At 40.7% G+C, this 11,011-nt stretch overlaps 1 protein-coding gene across 3 annotated transcripts in view; it reads left to right on the top strand.

Moving 5' to 3' along the window:
• Positions 1 to 7,428, top strand: part of LOC119730405 (A disintegrin and metalloproteinase with thrombospondin motifs 3-like) — a 47,486-nt gene extending 40,058 nt beyond the window's left edge. For 2 of the 3 annotated variants that reach the window (XM_038203280.1, XM_038203282.1), the window contains 5 exons: positions 245 to 461; positions 1,625 to 1,757; positions 2,435 to 3,047; positions 5,317 to 5,455; positions 6,374 to 7,428. In XM_038203280.1, coding sequence (XP_038059208.1) covers positions 245 to 461; positions 1,625 to 1,757; positions 2,435 to 3,047; positions 5,317 to 5,455; positions 6,374 to 6,561 — 1,290 coding nt within the window. In that variant the 3' untranslated portion in view covers positions 6,562 to 7,428. The remainder of the gene's footprint in view (positions 1 to 244; positions 462 to 1,624; positions 1,758 to 2,434; positions 3,048 to 5,316; positions 5,456 to 6,373) is intronic. The other variant, XM_038203281.1, reaches the window with a different exon arrangement.
• The last annotated feature ends 3,583 nt before the right edge of the window (positions 7,429 to 11,011 follow it).

Consider the following 11,011-nt stretch of genomic DNA (forward strand, 5'->3'; position numbering starts at 1 on the left):
TACGAGAAACCCAACTGAAAATACTCTGCCGTTTTGACGCAAAGGGTTGTTTTAGAAGGCGTTCAACTTTAGATGCCGTTTTCTCCGATTGCTAGTTTTTACTGGTATGTGGGAGGGTGTTACTTCGTGGTGTCGCTGACGAATTGTTTTGCTTGCCTTGACATAACATATTTGGGGCAGCATTTGCATGCACGCAATTCACATCTAAGACCTGTCCCTATGATGCCATTTCCACACTGCTTAGGTTTTCTGGACAAAGAACAGCAAGCCCATTAACATTACCTACAGCTACTACCTCAACGATCAAGCCCCGGGCCAACCTGCACCCACGACGGGTACCCCGCCACAGACTCATCCCCCACCGGTTCCCGACGAGCCTGAAGGGCCTGACACTTCCGATCTACCGGAGTACGTGTGGCAAGATGAAGGCTGGACTGATTGCACCAAGACTTGCGGTGGTGGTGAGTGTCAAACCCACAGACTCGTGTTGTAACAAGTCAACCAATTCTGTGACTAAAGTCAAGGCAGTGACTGAAGTACGGTCTGGTCGAGTCATTTGGTTAAAACAAGGTCCAGTCGATTCCTGTCGAGTCACGTTTTTCTCAAATCAATTCTGTGCAGCAACCGCGGGAGCCAGAAGGGGGGTTTTGAGGTTGAAACTCCCCCTGCTCTGATACCCCCCAAAAATATTATAACAATTATAGTAATCATAATTACCGATATGTCCCAGTGTTAGTTGAGACCATTACAAGACAAGACACAAGACAAGCACAAGACCGTTCATAAGACCAGCCACAAGTAATAGGGCACAAACAATGACAAAGGAATGACATTTTTGCAGTTTATTTGAATAGCTTGTGACTTGACTTGTGACTAAAGGTCTTGTGTTGGCCTTGTGATGGTCTTGTGAAGGTCTCGACTACAACAATGAATTATGTCCGCCTGTCCATGACAATTGGACATAAAAAAATCTGATGGACCTGATCATGACACCCCCCCCCCCCTCCCGCTGCAAAACCTCCCCTGGATCTGCCCCTGGTGCAGTCAGTGACACTGTAATTTAGTATCACAAATTTAAAAAGTGTTGGGTTTTAGCAAAGAGAGAGTTTTGAGGGATTCAAACACATTGCCATTGTGCACCATGCACTCAGGCGAAGAAGACATATGCATGGATTTTGAATACTCAGAATAAAATTATTTATACATATACTATTTAAGTGGTCACGAAGTGCCATTTACTGTCCATGCATACACAGAGTCAATACTCCCACTATCTGAACCCTTCCACTTCCAGATAATGAAAGGTTTGCGGAAACACCATGTGCAAATAATTTCTCAACTAAGAGAATGGTTCTGAAAAGAACCAGAGGTGTAAACTCAACTTTTTGGTCAGTATGCTCTGACTGTCTTCAGGCCTCTCCTGAAGACGGTCAGAGCATACTGACCGGAACGTCGAGTTTATACCTCTGGTTCTTTTCAGAACCATTCTCTTAGTTGAGAAATTATTCGCACATGGTGTTTCCGCAAACCTTTCATTATCTAGTAACTCCACCATGCAAAGCCTCAAATCTTACTTACCTTCCACTCCCCAATATTACTACTTCAAGACTTGTTTGCTTCGCAGGATTTTCCTTCCACCAGTTCAGATGCTATCGTACCAGCGACAACCTCAAAGTGAAGAAGACGTTCTGTGGTCATGGTAGCTACAACCCCAAGGACACCAAACAGCCTTGCAATGAACAGTCCTGTGAAAGCCTGTAAGATCTGCTTTCCGTTATTCCTACTTCAAGTCATTTATTAACCTTCCAGACATTTTGAGATCAATCTTATGTACCATTAATTCACACAGATGTCAGTTATGTTTTGTATTTGGTACTTAATGAAATCTCTTTGTTTCCGTTGACCCTGTATAGGAGCACGCACTAATTTGCACTCATTTATAACATAATTACAAAAATGAGCTTACAAAAGGACGTTTCCTACTTAGCATGAAAGTCTTTACTAGCTTAACAATTTTCATAAATGTCAGTTACTGCATTTCTGAGATAGGACTATCTGACTTGTTGATGAGTCAGTGATGGACACAGAGATAACAAAGTATAAATACTGCTCTAACCGTGACACTTTCAGGTCTAGCTCAACTAAAGGCAATTAAGCCAAGTCTTGTTTTTAAATAAAGAGTTGAATTTTTTTTAAGTAATATTGAGGTGAGCTAGCTAGTTGCATATGTATACATGTAATCAAGATTACACCACATCACATTCATGCAGATGATTTATATGGTCTTAATCATTGCTGTTACTCACCACATACATATTGGTTAATAGTTTAGGACTCCATCTTCTCCCTCAACCAAAACTGATCACGCTCACTATTGATTTACTCATTGCACAAATGAAGGACTTTCATGCCTGACATATGATTTTACCTTTAGAGTCCCAGAAAGAGAAGGACCACCCAAAACCACAACAATTGCAACCACCAGAACAACCGCAGCATCTCCGACACCACCAGCAACAACAACACAAAGACCGACGACCGAAGCGCCCACAACACCCCAGACAACAACTATCAAAGCAACCACTCAGCCTCCCACGACAACACAGCCTCCCACGACAACACAGCCTCCCACGACAACACAGCCTCCCACGACAACCCAGCCTCCCACCACCACCCAAGCAAGGACGACCACAGTGCAACCGACAACAACAATGACAACCACAGTGGCGACAACAAAGCTCCCCCCAATAACCACAACACAGCCGACAACCCAAGCGCCGCAGCCTACCACAAGACCGGCCCCAAAGAAACCCACAGGAGGCAAGAGGAAGCCCATCTTCAAGTGGAAGGCCAAGGAATGGCAGCCGTGCTCTTATACCTGTGGTACACAGGGCACTCAGGCTCGTGTTGTCACTTGCTCCAAGAAGCTCGGAAGGAAGATATCCACCGCGCTGGAAATAAAATGTAAAGAAGAGAAACCATCTGGAACCCAGCCCTGCAATCGGGAACCATGCCCTGCTCACTGGAGTACCGGGGAATGGTCTAGTGTAAGTCTTTAAAATCAACCCATTACGTTGAGTTGGAGAACCAAATAGAGTTAGGATCAACTCATCAGAGAAATAGGCTTTAGTTTCAGGCTGGCAAACTGTATGTATTGATTTTTCTTTGACCGTCAGATTCAGGTGTCAAATGGTTGCTGATTCAGAATTACACTCTTCACCCAAACAAAATTGTAGCCACATATCAGAAAATTGTTATGCAGATACCAGTGCTGTAGTCAAGTACTTTTTTCCAAGTATCGAGTACTGCCGAGTACTTAGGTTGCCGAGTACGAGTAGTGGTACCTCCGAGTACGAGTACTTGTATTCCGAATACGGCCATACGGCAAATGGTTCATTGTGCATAATTGGCCCAGGCCCAGTCAGACCGATGTACAGACCCAATCACGGCTAGCTGTTAAATGCGTATGTCTGGACGTGCACAGAGGAAAATCAGGAAACTTCGATTTCTCCACAAGCCAATCAACCATTTCAAACTGAATTAGAGTATCGATAAAATAAGGCCATGGTGTATAAAGTCAAGCTATAGCATTTTCCCCCGAGTACTGCTTTTCGAGTACGAGTACTTTGATGATCGATCACAATTTCGACATGTCGAGTACGAGTACTTTGCTGCCCAAGTACGAGTACCGTCATTTCGAGTGCGAGTACTTTGACATTCGAGTACGAGTATGAGTACGAGTACTCCAAAAAAAGTACTCGAGTAGTACTCAAGTACGAGTACCGAGTACGAGTACTACGTACAACACTGGCGGATACAAGCTTAATTATGAGAACAAGAACCATGAAATTAAAATTCATAATGAAGAGTTGATATAGGCAAAGGGACAAAAGCTCAAGTACGCATGCTGCTGCCAGGTACACACACCACAGAAGACACGACACGAACAGGTGTGCACATTGTACACAAAACACGATTGCGCATGTGTGCGTTAAGCCCGGTTCATACGCGGCGCAAAAGCGAACGCAAATTTGTGACATGGTGTCAAGTATTCATGCTGCGAATTCGTAAAAGTTGAGCACATTTCAACTTTTTTGTGACGTCAAATTCGCTTCGAATTCGCATTCGCGTGGAGTATGAACCAGGCTTTAGCGATTGGGCTACTAACGTGATAATCAAAACACTGACTGGATAGATTTTTTCAAGCCAAAATGGTCCTTGGAATTTATTGTCCAATAGGCATGTTTCTTATATCAACGTTTAGCGAATTTTATCAACTTTATGAACGACGTCACTCAAAGGTTGCGGAACTTTTCGTTTTGACGCTGTGGTAAAAAACCTTGGACATGGCCTCTTAAAAAAAATAATTTATGCTTCGTGGATGTGCACTGCTGAATAGGAGCACATAGCGTTACTGTGTTTTTTGGTAATTTTTCAAACTAAAATGGTCGTTATTTGGTTGAGCACTGACAAGGAGAATTTGATCCCTATAGAAAGCTGAAGATATCTTTCATAGTCTGATCACCCCAGATTTGCATGTTGCCTTTATTGTTTTAAAGATATGCAAGTTTTAGTCTCGCAATGTCGCACACACATAATGAATGTATGCACACAGTGTTACGATGAGCAAAACTGTCCAAAACTTTCATTACAAGTCTTCTATTGATTTTTCTTTTTCTTAATTCAGCTAAAAAAAAAAGGAAGAAAAAAAAAAAAACTTACTGCAAAACATATAGGAGTGGTCCAAATGTTTGAATCACATGAGTTATGAGCCTAATTGTGTTTTGGTACTAGTAGAATTTATAACACCTCACCCACAGATTCTGTGTCTTGATTGGCCGAGAGCGAGTCACATGATACTTTCTATTTTTGCCATCTTTCTGTGCACGGCCAAATGTACTATACCCGTAGCAACCAAAGTACTATATCATTAGCATTCAAAGTACTATATCCATGGCATGGTATTTGTGTGCAAATGCATGCTGGTGTGCGCGTAGCGCGTTTTGTTCCAAAGAGAGCGCGCCACAGAGTTGGGTTCAAACATTTCGTGAAGGGGTAGTTTGGAAGAGAGAAATACATGTTCCACCAATTTTGTACTGAAATTGAAGTTTATTTCAACTGTGTTCAGATTAAAATAATTTAAATATTGAAACCAAGCAGAATCTGTGGGCGAAGTGTTATAAAACAAATATTGAATGCTTTATCGCATGGTGTAGTAAAACTAGCCTTCCGCGAAGCATTCAATATTTGTATACAATGTTGGGCCGCCCCTTCCACTTTCATAGTTCATCTTCATGTTTGTTCTCTTGACTGCAGTGCACAGTAACATGTGGGGATGGTTTCAAGAATCGGGAGGTTATGTGTGGGGCACCAAACAGTGCCCCTGGAGAGTTCCAATGTTTTGATGAAGAGCCACCCATAACTGCCACCTGCAACTTAGGAGATTGCCCTGCAGGTAGGATCCAATTTTAACATGTCTCCCAAATTTCATGAAATTTGCGTCTCAAAAGTGGACAGTTTTTTTTTCTAACCAGCCTGGATGTGGTCAACATGAGGGTTGAAGTGGTGTCTAATTATTTCAGACAAGTTTTGCTGTATATTGTAGTTTCTAAGACTAGGTAAGTTTGCGGTAGCACCATGTGAATAAATCTCTTTTGTGAGTATGTGTGGTTCTGAAAAGAACCAGAGGGACTCAACGTTTCGAACAGTATGCTCTGCCCGTCGGCAGGAGAATGAGGGATTCCAACGATGATGCGATGTTAGGTGAGGCGTGAGAAGGATGCAAACCGGTGAAGCTCAAAACCGGTGAAAGTGAGAAGGATGCAAGTTGACTGAAGGATGCTGGATGATCACTGGAGCGTGTCAGTACACAGTGAGGGGGCAAAGGGGAAGGAGCTCAGGGTATAGGTGACCCATAGGCGAGAACTGAACCTAAGTTGTCCTAGGGTATAGGAGACCCATCGGACTTGGACTTGAGGATGGGGCGCCAGATGTCGCTGATGTAGAAACTGTCTTGGGGAACAGTGTTATGCTTGATGATCTCGATGGCTTCTCTGATGCGTCGGGGGTAACAGTGGTCGATGCTAGTGAGTAGTTCTGCTCGGCTCCAGTTGATCTGGTGGTATAACATCGCATCATCGTTGGAATCCCTCATTCTCCTGACGACGGGCAGAGCATACTGTTCCAAACGTTGAGTCCCTCTGGTTCTTTTCAGAACCACACATACTCACAAAAGAGATTTACTCAGATGGTGCTACTGCAAACTTATCTTGTCTTAGTATCTTTCCACCATGCAAACCTTCAAATCTCATCTATTGTAGTTTCAATGATAATCCAGCCCTGTCCACTTTAACTCCCTCTGACTCCATCACAGAGACTGGCTGCGTCCCTATGGAGAGCATCATCTGCCAACAGGACCAGTTCCGCTCCTACTGCATGATGCCCAGCTACGACTCCATCTGCTGCACCACCTGCGAGGAACAAGAAAATCTGCTCAGCAAGAAGAAGAAGAAAAAGAAGAAGAAGAAGGGCGGTCGTGGTCGGGCTGGCAGAGGCCAGTAAATAAACACAGTATCTTTTGGCTGACATTAGGCCTACTAATAATAGCCATATTTTTTAAATACGTTCGTGTATCAAAACAAAGGTAATCTAAAAGTAATGGGCTCATATGTAAACGTTTGGAAATTTTACAATGTCAAAGTGGCTCCATCTCGAAGGGTATTTCGTTAGCTTCTGATTGACACCTTAAATGCACCTCTTCAGTCACTGATGACTGAGCACCATTGATTGCAAAACAACGGCCTGAAAACCTCTTTTTCCAAGTTTGCTGAATAAGTGGTGAGTTAAGTTGCAGAAGGATGCGCCATCGCAGCTGTGGAGAGTACGTTCAAAGGGTATGTTAGAGGTATTGTTGCTTAAAATGGTTTATCAAGTTGTCTATAAATAATTACTCATTCCAAAGATTTTGTTTTTCATGACAAACTAGCGATGCAATTTCAAATTAAAACATGGCTTGCAATGGGCGTAGCGAAAATCCAAGTTTGGCCCAAGCTAAGTTTTGAGTACATTTTTGCATTGGGTAGTTATTATTTTAATGAGTAAACAACAAATCTTTGAAATGAGTGATTTAATCATGATCAAACATGATAATCCATTTTTGCTCAAACACTTTCAACATGTCTGTCTCCTCCCATTCAACATATAATCCACTGCGACTGCTCACTTTTTTGGACAGCTCAATTCGCCAATGATCAGGTAAACTTGGAAAAAGTAGGTGTTTTGCTTTGTGATGATAAACAAAATCTTTGGAATGATCAATCATTCATGGGCAACATTATTATGTACTGTTTCATGCACAGACATCTCTAATATGCCCCCTGTCAATGCTCTGTCCACAGTGACAGCGCATTCATTTACCGACAGCTTAACTCACTAACCGACAGCTTAACTCACTACTTATGTAGCAAAGTTGGAAACTGATCTATTGCCTCGCCCCCCAAAAAAACACATTATTATTATAATTCGGTTGAATTTGTAAAGAATCCTGTAACTCATACCTGATACTTTACTCTGAATATTTAAAGAGATCCTTATAGCTGTATAATACGTGCTCTACTTGTCAATTAAGTGCTTTTTTACAGAAGGTGAGACATTTTCACTTCTGCTGCTTAATCCATATCGTTAAAAAAAATTGGAACATCTTATTGACAAGGGATTTGTTGTATCAAGGGAAGATCCAGAGAGGTTACCTCCGCGGGGTGGAGGGTGTGCCAGTTTGGGGGCCAAAGGGCTAGCTCAAGTGAAAAAATGGCCCTATTTGAGAAAATTTTGGTCACTGCCAGGAGGGGTGGTGGGCAACCCCACAACCCCTCCGCACCCCCTGTGTTCCGCCACTGTGTATATATGTAAAAAGTGAAAATGGCAAATAGATAAGTATATATTCCACTTATAGCACCCAGCAAATTTCATGGCACTGTAAGGCCAAGTATTTCAGAGTGGGGAGTATAAAACAAGGGGAAACCTTCATAATTGAACAGACTATACTGCATTTATTACCTTTCGTAAAGGTATTTTTTATAAAGCTTTCTTGTAATCATACTGCAGTTTAGTACAAGTATATCTTTTAATTTAATTAAGTAAAGCTATATGTGTCTCTCCTTTTATTAATGTACATCATATTTACTTGCATTATACCCATGATATTTATAACTTGTACCACTATTATTTTAAAAAGAAATAATACAGTCTGTTTTCCCTACGTTTCAATTTATACTGAAAGTCTCAATGGGAGCTAGCCTGGGGCTACATGTCGTGACTTATCTTTAATTTAATATTGGACTGTCCACTTCAATCGCTATGAGCTGTAGCATGTTTTGGTTTTTGGATAAAATTGTTATAATAGCAAGGATCATTTTTGTTAACCCAGCCTTATTTTATTGCGTTATTTTAGAAAATTCATTATTAGTGCTTGCTGAATAAAACAAAACGAAAGATATGTAAATAAATTGAAATGATTTTTGTAAGTCTATATGCCATTTCTGCCTCCGCGAAAAAAAAGCCAAGTGGCATTTTGTCAAGTGCAGCAGTTTTCATTCATTTCAATGATTCCCCTAAACCTTAATACCTAAGTCACATCCCTAATTTTTTTGTGGACAGATTAACTTAATGCTGTTGACTTAAAGGGAATGAACAACATTTGCTTTTACTGAAATTTTACGACATAAATGGATTTGGAGGATTAGTATGTGATGGAAAATATTGTTAAACTGACTTGTTTCACGTTTTGGGCTTGTAGATGCAGGAACAACCAGGAAAACCAATCATGTTCGTGTAGCCTGGTTCCCTGACCCCACTTAAGATGAAACAAAGCAATTTATAGACTTTGGTGAATTTTAAGGTCAGATAATCAGTCTAGCAGGATTGTTCCCTTTTCACAGGTGTGTAATCAATTGCAAAGAAAATGCAAAATAACCAAATACGAAAATTTAGAAGCAGTTTTTGAAAAAAAGCCAGTTTTCTCCAACGCTGGTCAGCCGATCAGCGTTGGAAAAATACAATTTTTCTTGAAAATGTGAGCACACCAGGAGCCACGATTTTACAGGATGCTTCAGACTGTCATTCCCTAACAATCCAGTAAGGTGCTTCGTGATAATTTGATCATTTCGTTTTTTGATGTTTGCAAATGTTGTATCTTCCCTTTAAAAAGATATAAAGAGTTAAAATGTTTGGGGAAGTACAGGTAAGTCAAATATAGTAATTTTTACCCCCCCCCCCCACCAAATTATGTTTTTCTTTGTCCCCCAAACATTTTTGGGTGTGTGACTTTTTAAACGTAAGCTCACCTTGCATCTACATTGTATATAGAAGTTCCTTTGTCTTGCAGACATGTCAATTTTTGACCAAATTTTACTCAAAATGTAAGATTCACCTCCTTGCAATTTTTTTTTTATTTTGGCTTAAACATGTTGAATCCTGCCCTGCAATCGCATCCTTAAAAGTTTCAAGTCTGGACAAATGTCCCAATTGTAAGAAATGTGTTAATTTTTTGGTAAATATTTGTTACCACTCATGATAATAATAATGATGTGGTGAATAACAATTTATACCTCAGGTTTCAAAGCGCTTTAATTTACAATTATTATCCCTGCAGTTCACACTGAGACCATTTTTCTGCAGCTGCTCGAGATCAGTGCAATTTGTTCTGAACCTCCATATCAGGTACCATTTTATACTCCTGGGCGGAGACAGGCAATTGTAGTAAATAAGCGTCCTAAAACAGAGATCTCCGTCAGACAGGGAACCCAGGACTCCCATCTGTTGGGATGACCGCACGAGTCGGAAAATCTAACCATGGGACGTCAGCGCCCAATCGGATGATTTTTCTCCATTCTTCAAAATAAAGAATAATCTATATTATCTATTTAAGTTGGTGTATGCATGCTTTGGTATACGTGCTTTTTGGGTGTGGCACCTTGAAAAATAGATTCTAGCATACATTAGTAATGAGCTTTCCAATGAGACATCGCAAGAAAAAAAGCGGCCCACAAGTAATTAATTAATTAATTTCAACTTTTGAATTAAGAGCGGGACGCTCCTTATTCGTTCTCAATATAGTGTACGCAATTTCAGAACTGGAGCGCGCCATTGAAAGGCCTGCAAAAACAAACAAGCAAATTTATTTGTTACAGGATATATTCTTTTAAATTTCGTTCTGAAAAGAAAATCGAAATTTTGAAAAAGCACGTATATACCAACTTTAATAACTATGAAAACATGGTTATCCTGCATCAATATTTCTGAGTCATTTGTAGAACAGTCGATATCGATGTTTGACCAAATTTGATTAAAATACAAATTGTAATCTTGCAATCTTTCTAAATTGCAAGCTTTCTTGGAAGATGCCTCAGGGTCCCTATATCACATCCGTAAAAGTTTTGGAAAAATGTACTGTTAAGGGGAAATTCGATAGGATAGAATATTTGTAAAAAAAAAAAAATAATGTAGTGTTCCACTTTTCTGAACATGACTGTGAGCTTGCAATCTGAGAAATTTAGATAGAATTGCAATGGATTTGATGAGGGATCAACATTTGTCGAAATGACGATGGGCTTTTATAGTGCTAGTATTAGGGCCTGTGTGATCATCTTTGTAAGTAACATAAAATCCTAGCTCTTCCCCGGCCACCCCTAGTCTATGTAATTGACCACGGCGAAAGCCGTGAGATGGCTCCGTGGATAACGGGTGATACTCAGACTAGGCCCCCCCCCCCCCAAAAAAGCGTACAAATTTGATATGTGCTTCTGTAACATCAACTTGGAGAGTTGTGAGTATTCTTTTATTTATTTATTTATTCATTTACTTTTTTACTTATTTGTTTTTTGGAGGGAAGGGGGGGGGGGGGGGTGTCGTCTATGGTTAATTCTATGTCAATAAAATGCTAGTATTAGTACGCCCTCTGTTGATATTCCCGAATGCAAAAATCGAACCTTGACGGTGGTGGCGCCAACGTTGC

The sequence above is a fragment of the Patiria miniata genome, unplaced genomic scaffold (genome assembly GCF_015706575.1).
Source record: "Patiria miniata isolate m_02_andy unplaced genomic scaffold, ASM1570657v1 HiC_scaffold_22, whole genome shotgun sequence".
Classification (NCBI taxonomy): domain Eukaryota; kingdom Metazoa; phylum Echinodermata; class Asteroidea; order Valvatida; family Asterinidae; genus Patiria; species Patiria miniata.